General features: G+C 45.2%; 3 protein-coding genes across 5 annotated transcripts in view; 2 read left to right on the top strand and 1 right to left on the bottom strand.

Moving 5' to 3' along the window:
- The first annotated feature begins 559 nt into the window (after positions 1 to 559).
- Gr21a (Gustatory receptor 21a) lies at positions 560 to 2,272 on the top strand. The gene has a single exon (XM_018004636.2). It carries the CDS (start codon positions 560 to 562, stop codon positions 2,132 to 2,134), a length of 1,575 nt encoding a protein of 524 aa, XP_017860125.2. The 3' UTR covers positions 2,135 to 2,272.
- Positions 2,273 to 2,542: 270 nt separating this feature from the next.
- LOC108609649 (xylulose kinase) lies at positions 2,543 to 4,580 on the top strand. 2 transcript variants are annotated; one of them, XM_018001371.2, is made up of 2 exons: positions 2,543 to 2,688; positions 2,786 to 4,580. In XM_018001371.2, the coding sequence occupies exon 2, from the start codon at positions 2,817 to 2,819 to the stop codon at positions 4,515 to 4,517; it is 1,701 nt and encodes a 566-aa protein (XP_017856860.2). In that variant the 5' UTR covers positions 2,543 to 2,688; positions 2,786 to 2,816; the 3' UTR covers positions 4,518 to 4,580. The 2 variants fall into 2 exon arrangements, with proteins under 2 accessions (XP_017856860.2, XP_089320110.1); XM_089463984.1 differs by having other exon boundaries at positions 2,563 to 2,972; positions 3,033 to 4,580.
- The window catches only part of Pkg21D (Protein kinase, cGMP-dependent at 21D), a 37,703-nt gene continuing 31,133 nt past the window's right edge, over positions 4,534 to 11,103 (bottom strand). Inside the window, exons 1-5 of one of the 2 annotated variants that reach the window (XM_018004635.2) lie at positions 10,524 to 10,833; positions 6,825 to 7,225; positions 5,317 to 6,762; positions 5,063 to 5,248; positions 4,534 to 4,991 (exon numbers count right to left, since the gene is read on the bottom strand). In XM_018004635.2, coding sequence (XP_017860124.1) covers positions 4,829 to 4,991; positions 5,063 to 5,248; positions 5,317 to 6,762; positions 6,825 to 7,225; positions 10,524 to 10,661 — 2,334 coding nt within the window. In that variant the 5' untranslated portion in view covers positions 10,662 to 10,833 and the 3' untranslated portion in view covers positions 4,534 to 4,828. Of the gene's footprint in view, positions 4,992 to 5,062; positions 5,249 to 5,316; positions 6,763 to 6,824; positions 7,226 to 10,523; positions 10,834 to 11,103 lie in introns of those variants that run through there. The other variant, XM_089463982.1, reaches the window with a different exon arrangement.

Raw genomic sequence — 11,103 nt, 5'->3', positions numbered from 1 at the left:
GTGCTTGGACTTGAGCAAAGTCTATTTTAAACACATTTTAAATTTCGCTGACTGTGCAGCGAGTGTGTGAGAGCTGTGTGTGCTGATTGTGTGTATGCTTACTGTGCGGGTGTGTATTTGTGTGTGTGTCTATCAAACAGCTGCGTCTGGACTCAGTGGCAACTGCTGTTCAATAGATTTTGACTTTAATCTTGAGCGAGCCTCTGAATTGACTTTGGCCTTGAATAAGTCAGGCAGAAATGGATCAAAAGTCGGGCACACACACATCCAGACACAAGAGGCGACACTACATTCATTGGGTCAGCGGTGCCACATTTTTATTGGTCATTAGTGCGAGCCTCTATCGGGCATTCGTAAGCATTTACACATCGTTAAACTTTCATTTCCGGCAAATTAAGCGCATTCTATATACCTTCTACCCTGGCCCAAAAAACACACACACATACAGTGACATAGACACAGGGACACAGAGGCGTAGCATTATTCACGCCATGTCCTGTCCCCGATTACGGGGGCGCCCGTTCAGCTCTTTGTCAGCAAAATAGCCACGCGGCAGTGCATGAGAAGGCTACATCAAATGACCACAACAAACACAGCCCGACGGCTATATATGGTATATACCTATACGATATTCCGGGCTATATTTAATGGAGAGCAAACAAATAACGGTACGCCCCGTAGGCGGCATTCGCACTTTTGTTTGCTTTTCAATCAAAAGTCAATAGCAGGAGCGAGCCATATAAAAGCCTGGCAAGGATTGTGGCATCGGTGTTGGCTCCAAGCTATTGTCCACATCATGTCCTTCTGGGCGGTTAGTCGCGGCTTAACGCCGCAAGGCAAAGTGGCGCCCATGCTGAATCCCAATCAGCGACAATTTCTGGAGGACGAGCTGCGCTATCGAGAGAAGCTCAAGATGCTGGCGGGCGGCAATGCCATCGATGATGTTTACGTGCGCAAGCCGGACACCGTGGATGATCCACTGGAGCTGGACAAGCACGACTCATTCTACAAGACCACCAAAAGTCTGCTAGTCCTGTTCCAGATCATGGGCGTCATGCCCATACACCGTAATCCGCCTGTGAGAAATATGCCGCGCACTGGCTACTCCTGGCGATCCAAGCAGGTAATGTGGGCCGTATTCATCTACAGCTGCCAAACGACAATTGTGGTGCTGGTGCTGCGAGAGCGTGTCAAGAAGTTCATCACCAGCCCGGACAAGCGCTTCGACGAGGCCATCTACAACGTCATCTTCATCAGTCTGCTCTTCACGAACTTTCTGCTGCCCGTCGCTAGCTGGCGCCATGGCCCTCAGGTGGCCATCTTCAAGAACATGTGGACGAACTATCAGTACAAGTTCTTCAAGACGACGGGCTCACCTATCGTATTCCCGAATCTCTATCCGCTGACCTATGCACTGTGCGTCTTCTCCTGGCTGCTCAGCATCGCCATAAATCTGTCGCAGTATTTTCTCCAGCCCGACTTTCGCTTATGGTACACCTTCGCCTATTATCCAATCATCGCGATGCTGAATTGTTTTTGCAGCCTGTGGTATATCAATTGCAATGCCTTTGGCACGGCCAGCCACGCCCTATCGGATGCTCTGCAGGCCACCATTAAGGGCGAGAAGCCAGCCCAGAAGCTAACGGAGTATCGCCATCTCTGGGTGGATCTGAGCCACATGATGCAGCAGCTGGGACGCGCCTACTCGAACATGTATGGCATGTACTGTCTGGTGATCTTCTTCACCAGCATCATTGCCACCTACGGCAGCATTAGTGAGATCATCGATCATGGCGCCACCTACAAGGAGGTGGGCCTCTTCGTCATCGTCTTTTACTGCATGTGCCTGCTGTACATCATCTGCAATGAGGCGCACTATGCCTCACACAAGGTGGGCATGGAGTTCCAGACCAAATTGCTCAACATTAATCTAACTGCCGTGGACACTGCCACACAAAAGGAAGTGGACATGTTGCTGGTTGCTATCAACAAGAATCCGCCCATCATGAATCTCGATGGCTATGCCAACATCAATCGCGAATTGATCACCACGAACATCTCCTTCATGGCCACCTATTTGGTGGTGTTGCTACAGTTCAAGATCACCGAACAGCGTAGATCACAAACAGTTTAAGGCTTGATCAACAGAACTAACTGAGGGAGTTATCGATTATATTCAATTATCGAATTGTATTCAATTTGGGCATATGTTTGAAAAGGGCTTGGATTTTATTATATAAAACATGTATGTCAATATTTATTTACCCAAAATAATAAAAAAATAAAACATTAATAAAAAAATCAATCAAACAATTTGATTTTCGTTCTAGATTTTTCCTTGTCAGCATTCAACATGACTAAAGGAATATTTCTTTTACAGCTATAAGCATAAATTATATAATATTTTACTAAAAAGAAATCAATATGCGATTATATAGTGTTATATATTGCCATCAATCCACCATTCCATTTGCCTTAATTAAAACGAGTCTTGTTTCACATCAAATTTTATCAATCACGGACTACCTAGAGTTAAATGCCAAGCAGATATCGCCTAAAAATGCTTCAAGTAATTTCAAATTATTAACTATTATTGTTTATTATAATGCTTGTTACTCATTATGATTCCCAACCTCTATCTACACTAAATGTTTTCAACATGTTTTCTCTAGTATAATTTTGGATTTTGTATGTCAGATGTGTATAGTTTAATTATTTTCCAAATTTTCAGTTAAACTTGTTTTCGTTGCATATTTCTCCATGGACCTATCGCAATGTGTCACAGAGCCCCGCCAGACTACAGTCTAAATACCTACATGGGCATCCACCTGGGCATTGAGAAATTGGAGGCGGTGATTCTGAATTCCAAATTTGAGCTGATGCATAATGCTGTGGTACGCTATGATGTCGACTTACCGGAATACAAAACCCAAAAGGGTGTCAACCCCGGCGTGGATCTCGATCAATTTGAGGTGAATCCCGTGATGTATATCAAGGCATTGCACATACTGTTCAATTGTCTGGTGTCGCAGGGCGCCGATTTATATAAGGTGGCAGCCATCGCTGGTGCAGCACATCATCATGGCGCCATATATTGGTCCTTGGCCGGTTTCCGTGCGCTCTGTGGCCTAACTGCATTGACGAGCCTGCACGAGCAGCTGACGGAAAAATGTTTCACTTTGCGCTCCCTTTATTGGGTGAATGATGATTGCATTCACACTCAGTGCAGGGCGATAGAAAAAGCAGTTGGTGGCGCTAGAAAACTGAAAAAAATCACCGGATCTCATGCATTCGCCGGCTTGACTGGCCCTGAGATACGTAATGTTCATGTGACCTATCCGGACGAATACCAAAGAACAGTTCGCATATCGCTAATAAGCAGCTTCCTGGCATCGCTGCTGACTGGCACAATGGCATCCATTGACCACTCTGACGGCTCGCTAATGAATCTCTTGGGCATACATGAGAAAGAGTGGTCGAAAGTCCTCTTGGAGGCTTGTGCACCAGAATTAGCATCACGGCTCATGCCGCCGATCGCCACGAATCGACTGCAGGGACGCATTAACAAGTACTATGTGACTCGCTGGAAGTTTAGATCCGACTGCATGATTGTTGCGGCCACCAACAGCAATTCCAGCTTGTTGGCCAGCATCAAGGATCAGGAGAATGTTATTATTCTATCGCTCAGCCAGCACGACATGATCATACTGCCAACTAAGGAATGCAGTGTCGAAGAAGAGGGACAAACCATGTGCCATCCAACCATTCCGAATGCATACATGAACTTCTTCCGATTCCCCAATGGCGGCCTAGTGCGAGAGCGAATCTGCCAGGAAGTGGCCAACGGCAACTGGACGCAATTCGATGAAATGTTGGCCGACACGCCCATCGGCAATGAGGGTAACATTGCAATTCATTTTGATGAAATGGAGCTGACACCCAAGGCACAAGGCACTCTGCGCTGGGACAGTGCCATCTCTGAGCTAGCTACCGAGGCACTAACCGGACGACAGCGATTCGAGCCGCGGTTCGAGGCCCGAGCGGTCATCGAGGCTCAAATGATGCATCACTGTGGAATTATCGTCGGTACCGGGTTCATCATAGACAGCAATACCAGAATTATTGCCATTGGCGAGCACTCTAGCAACAGCAGCATACTCCAGATTGCAGCCGACGTCTTCAATGCGCCCGTCTACCGGTATGAAATGCCCGCTGATCCGCGCCTCATGGGAGCCGCCTATCGAGCCCGCTACGCCTTCTATGAGTATCGTGAGGTCAATTGCAATTGCTGCAAGTGCAAAATACGCCATGGCAGTCAGCCGCAACTCAGCTACTCTGAGTTCATTCAAAACTCTCCAGATTACTTGAAGCTGGCGACCGAGCCAGCTCCTAACTGTGACAAGATCTACGCCCCACTAAAGGACCGTTACGCACAAATGCTACGGCAACTGGCAGCCAGCAAGCCTATCCACGAAGCCCGCTTCGAAGGCGACCCGAACGTATTACGACAACTTTGAAGGAGTCTTACAAAAATTCTATGTCATTGCTAATTATTCAAAATAAGTTCAAAGTCAAGTAAACTAGTGCAACAAAGAATAACAAGAGTACTCTAGCCGAATGAGTCCGGCCAGCAGATACCCTGTACCCAACAAACGCAAAATATGTAGCCTATAAATTCTATAGAACCGTTACGTTCACGTTTAGTAAGTCAGACGGACTAGCTCAGCATTCTAAAATGAAGGATATTTACTGAGTATGCATTGAGATTACATTTGCTACAATACTTGGTAATGGTTGCATTGGGTATAGGGTATCGGCTTATATTAGGCTAAAAGTCCGCATCCCAGCCAGAAAGCTCATCCGGCGGCTCAGTGGGATCACAGGGAAAACGGTCAAAGTAACGCACGTCCGTGGGATGCGCAATGGGCCGCACAAAGGGCGGTATCAGCAGCTGACTGGACAGGCCATCCCAGTCGAAGCCGAGAAACCATCTAGGGAGTAGTGCAACAATTGCTTAGTTCAAGTGGCACCATTAGCTAGCCCCACTAGTATATCTACTCACTTGTGCTTTTTGATATCCTGTATGCCGCCCGTTTGGTAGCCCAAACGTTCGGAGGGCACATCCCGGCAGAGGCGCTTGATCAGGTGCACGGCCCAGCGTGAGATGTGCTTGGGAAATGTGATCATGTCGATGCCCCTTAGGATTAGGTTATAAGTCTGCATGGGATCGGGCGCAGTAAATGGTGGACTGTTTGGGATAAAGGGAAACTCTTAGTGGAAATGAGCAGATTCATTGAATTTCCAATGCAAACTTACGCGCCGTTGAGCAGCTCGTGTATGAGAATGCCCAGAGCCCAATAGTCCACGGCTCGATCGTGTCCCTTGTTGAGAATAATTTCTGGCGCCACATACTCGGGCGTTCCACAGAACGTCCACGTTTTGGCGCTATTCCCAATATACTTGGCAAAGCCAAAGTCCACCAGCTTCACATAGCCGCGCTCGTCCAGCATGAGATTCTCCGGCTTGAGATCCCGATAGAGTATGCCACGGGCATGCAAGTACTCGAAGGCCTGCAGGACGCAGCCAATGATGAACTGGGCTGCATTGTCATCGAAGGAGCCATGATCTCGCAACATGGTCCAGATCTCGCCGCCCATGCACGCTTCCAGCAGCATGTAGACGTACTTGTCATCACGGAATGTGCGATAGAGACGGCAGATGAAGGGACAGTTCGAGCTGAGCATGATGCTGCGCTCGCTGTAAATGTGCTCCTCCTGCTTGGTGTCCACAATGTGTCGCTTCTTCAAGCACTTCAGTGCAAAGATGTCCTCGCGACCCTGATGATGCGCCTTGACCAGCTCGACGCGACCAAAGCCTCCGATGCCCAGTGTGCTGATCACCTCAAGGTCGGTCAGCTTCAGATCCGGATACTCCTGTTGCGCCTGCGCACCGAACGACTCCTCGCTCTGGGCCTGCGCCTGTTTCATGGCCAGCATGCGATCCTCATCCCCATAATCTTTCTCCTTCAGTTCGCACAGATCGCCGATGAGCCGCTTGAACGATTCCCGATCCAGGCTGAGGCACTCCACGCCCGGCGCCAGCGCAATGATATTGGCCGTACGCTTATCCTCATTGATGAGCGCCTGTTCGCCAAAGTAATCGCCGCGACCCAGGATCCGCAGCTCCGTCTCCTCCAGCGCAGTGGGCGTCAGCTTTTGCGTAACTCTCACATTGCCCTGGGAGATGAGGAAGAAGCTGTCGCCCGCCGTGCCCTGGCGTATGATATACGTGCCCGCCGCATAGAATTCCAATTCCAGCACATCCGCAATCTTGGCCAGCAGCTGGTCGCTGAGATTGCGCAACAGCGGCACCGACTTCAAGAAATTCACGCTATTCTCAATGCGCTGCAGCCCGGTGCGCATCATGATCTGCTGGAAAATGCGACGATCCAGCACCCAGACCCGCGCCTCTTCGCTGATCACCCGTATGGAGGCGGTGCGCGTGCAGTTGTAGAGTATGGCCAGTTCACCGAACGCCTTGCCTGGCCCCATCTTGTCCAGCACCTTGCCCTGCTGCATGACGGCGAATTCGCCCGCCGCAGAGACATACAAATGGGCGCCGGCTTCGCCCTCGCGGATGACAAACTCACCCGACTCAATGCTCTTGGAGTACATGGAGTCCACCAGTTCGCGCACCTGCGAGGCATCGATGTTCTTTAGGAAATCATTGTCCATGATGGCATCCTTGATCTGCTGCTTGGCGCTGAAGTTATAAATTTGTTGGAGTTGACCGATTAGGCTCGTAGCTCGTCAAGAGTCGCTCACCTGTAGTCTTTCTCGTATTTGGGTATAGTTTCAGTGTAGGACTGCTGCTTGGACTGAACCGAGCTCTCCGCGGAGACGCCCTGCTTTTTAATGGCCGCCAACAGCGGCTTGGGACGCACTTCATCCGATGTGGCCGCATCTGTTTTTAATGTGCTGTCCAATGTTGTTGCCGTGGCTGTAACTGTTTCTGTTGCATCTCCTCCTGCTTCTCCTCCTGCTGCTTCTGCTGCTGCTGTTGTGTGGCTCTGCATTTCATTGCCATTGCTGGCTGGCATAACCAGACCGCAGGCACTGCACACATGCTCATGCTCTCGACTGCTGCTCACCTCGCCGCACTGCTCCGGCGGCAGTTGGCTGTTGGACAAGCCCACATGGCTGCTGGTGGTTTGCTGCAGCACGCTCTGCATCGGCCAGCATGGAATGACAATTGAAAGGCGTCGATTAATCAATTCGCCAGCCAATTGAGTTTCCAATTAGCGGCACATGTGATGCAGCTGAAACTCAATTTGAATGGACAGCCAGTGACCCCTTTATTTTGTCGCCTCTCAATAAATATCGGAGGGAAACCTTCGCCCAAAGTGGGCCACTCGTTGTTGGTTCGCCCTTTACAGTCATCTTATCTCACACTTTGCGTAAATAGCATGCAAAAACTGACCCCAAAATAATGGCAAGGCGTTAAGATAGCAGTGCCAAAATCTGAACACAACTCGTATATACATACATACGTATATGTATACGTATATATATATATATATATATATATATATATATATATATATATATATATATATATATATATATATATATATGAGTATGACTCAAAATACTAGATAAGCCAAAAGTCGTAACTTCCAGCGGCAATCAGTTCCTGCCCTCCACACATTCTACAGACTATTTACATAAAAATTAGCAATTCAAAAATTGTCTGCGCACTCTACTTGTATGCACTATAAGCCCACATATATGGGGGGTATATTGGCTAAGATTTTCAAGCATAACGAAAAATTAATACCCTATATACAAGGTTAAAAAAGGAATATTGGTTTCACTTTTTGTTTGACTAACTAACTCACGAGCAGAAATATTCACCTATTTACCCTATACATTATTGGGTTAAATGGTTGCTAAAACTATAAAATTATTGAGTAAAAAAAAATAGATAAATAAATAAATAAAAATTAAAAATTAAAAGAAATATATATATAGATATACGCTACAAAATAAAATCATAAAATTTTAAACACTACATCAACAAAAATATATTTTTTTTTAAATTCACAATACAAAGTATGGATCCTTACAACTTGTTTATTATAATCAAATTTTTAGCTTTACACGCTACAGAACAATAAAAATCTGTCAGAAAAAAAAATAACAAATAATAATAAACGAGAAACCATTCATAATATTTAAGTTATTTACCATGATAAAATATTTGAATAAAATATATTCTTAGAAACCCTAGAACTTTTTTGAGGGTTAGCATTTCGCTTCATTTTCAAATAGTTATTTTATACGCTTTTACTTCTTTTATACAACTCTATTTATAATTCTAGAGTATCTTCTAGTCTACATCTCTAGTTCAATGCATTTGAACTATTTTGTTTTTTGTGGCATTTGCTTTGTTCTCTTCGGGAGCGCGACGCGTGCTGTCGCCCGTTGAATTTATGGAATATGCCATGGTGTTTATTTACACCAAACACAAACATGCACACAAATCGCTTAGAGCTTGTAGATGTTGGCGGGATTAACAGGGGTTGAGGGGCGGTAAGCGCACGACGCGACGTCCAGCTAGAGCAGCGCTCGCGAGCGCAGACAAAGCTAATGCCGTTGCTGATCCGGCAATTAGCAACACACAGTAGCAAGTCCCTGAGTATCTGTATCTTCATTGCCAGCTTTGTATCTGTATCTTTATCTGTATCTGTATCTGTAGCTGAGCGTGGACTCTCTGGCAAGCTTAGCTCTTTACGCTGCCGCTCTATGAAAATCTCACGAAGAAGTGCTAAACGCTTAGCTCAATAAAAATGCTTTACAATTCAAATACACACGCACACACACACACGCAGTGGCAGTTCATGAACGAAATTAACAAGAAAAAAAAACGGTGTATGCGTAATACCGAAGTCGCAATACTCTTTTCGAAGCAATAACAACAAATTGTTCAAATATTTAAAGAGCCATTAAATGTAGGGTCTATTTATAGCATTGTGTAGCCTTTTATGATATTGTAGTCTGAATGAATATTTAGCTGTGAATTGAAGATTATTCATTTTCATAGCTTTCGCACTATGCGGCAGACTGCCCTTCATGGTCATATCTACTGAGCTGTTAACACCAATTGAGCATAATTATCTATTCGGCAATCTCTACTTCAAGACTCTAGATATTCCGCCCACAAAATTCTACTCTCTTACGTCGAGCACAGCTGAATGACAGCCGCAAAACCGCTAGACCAGTTATCACCGGACTGCTACAAGGGCATAGGGCTGGCTACCGGTATCTACATGCACAATATCTAATATTGTCTGTTCTCTATCAGATAGTGTCTGATATCTGGTGCTTAGCTGCGGCTGTGGCTGCTGCTGCTGCTGCTGTGCTTGAGAAACCGACATGCGACGCAATTGATACGAGCTGTGTGCGTGTGTATGTGTGTGAGTGTTTTTCAGATACTTTTTTCTGTATCTGTGCGAATTAGTTGAAAATACAAAATAGAAATAGAAGCAAAAGATGGGGAAAAAAAATGACAGCACAATACGTTGCTTGGCCAATTGTTGCTGCTGGTGTTATTGTGCCGTTATCTGCGGCGCGACAACAATAAACCAAACAAAACAAACAGCAAACAAAACAAACAAACGATGCACAATGACAAGGGACATCTGCCCCTTTGGCTCGCTGGCATTCACCCTGGTGACCTAGGCTCAAGTAGGTTTCTAGTACTTTTCTGTATGTTGTTGTATATTTTCATCTTCTATTCGCTTTCAGCTCGTGAATGCAGCCTGATGCAATTTTCCGATAATTAAATGGAATTGATTTGTTTTTCCTCAAGTTGGCAAAGAACTGAACAAAGCTAAGATTATTGTCACAGTCTCAAATTTAAATGATATATTTTGCATGCTGTCTAAAGTAAGCGAATACTCTTTCATGTTATGAATATTTTACTTTTAGCTTGCAATTTCCCGATAGTTTAATGGAAGCTATAATCTAAAACTCAGACTTTTTATTATTATTATTAACATAAGATATGTCTAGACATTGGTAAGCTTGTTTTTTTTTTCAGATTATATATATTTTCCTAATCTAAAATTTAGTGGCCCGCCTTTGCTTTCCTCCGATCGCTTGAACTTGTCGTAATTTTATGTAATTCCCTAGGAACGTCCCTTAGGAAAATTTACCCAAGATTATAGAATATCTGTAATCATATCCCCGGTCAATATTTTTTAAAAGTCCCATTAAAAATTGTGAGCATTTCCTTTACTGACCTACTTCGCTATTCCTATACTATTTTTCATCTCTATCACTCTCTTTTCTCTTCTCTCTTATCTCTCTCTCTCTCTCTTTCTATCTACGTATACCTATTTCGCTCACACACTCTGTCAATATTATTTTAGAATCACAAATATTCCCTTTATGACCAATTTACATTATATCTGTCTCTCTGTCTTTCACTCCCTTTAGAATTCCTCGGCTACCCTCTCTCACCTTCAGCTTGTGTATTTCACGATGCAGCTTGACCAATTCGCAGTCTCGTTCTCGCAGCTGTTCCCTGAGCATGTGCAGCTCATTGTTCAATCTATTAACGATCGCATCTTGCTCCGCATCATCCATTATCTCGGTCATATCAGCTGCTCTCCGTCCAGTCGCTCAATATCGAATGCCAATTAACTGCTAATTGTCCCATTCAGGCAGCCATGCACGAGTGTAGTTAGCTACCCGCTTTGATTCGCTTTCGCACGCGTTCCGTCGACGACTGCCGGCTGTTGACTTCCCAATTTATAAGCCGATCGACGCGGCGTATGTGTGATTTCCAAAGAGAGTGAGTAATAGTGAGAGAGAGAGAGAGAGAGAGAGAGCACAGGAAAGAGCACGCTTGCAAAAGTGTGAAACGAAGAGATCAGAGACAACGCTATCAGCGCGAGATAGTTACAAACAGATAACTAAAAGGGTTGGGCGCATTTAATTTGCATGCTAACAAAATGATAACGATGCGAACTAAATGCCTGCTAGACTAGAAAATGCCCTGCAATGGGAACCAAAGCTATTAAAGCAAAAGAAAGAAGTT

This window comes from Drosophila arizonae, chromosome 3, assembly GCF_054131065.1.
Source record: "Drosophila arizonae isolate 15081-1271.41 chromosome 3, UAZ_ARI_1.0, whole genome shotgun sequence".
In the NCBI taxonomy this organism is placed as follows: domain Eukaryota; kingdom Metazoa; phylum Arthropoda; class Insecta; order Diptera; family Drosophilidae; genus Drosophila; species Drosophila arizonae.
The sequence above is the reverse complement of the archived record's forward strand: the minus strand, read 5'-3'. Positions and strand labels throughout refer to the sequence as shown.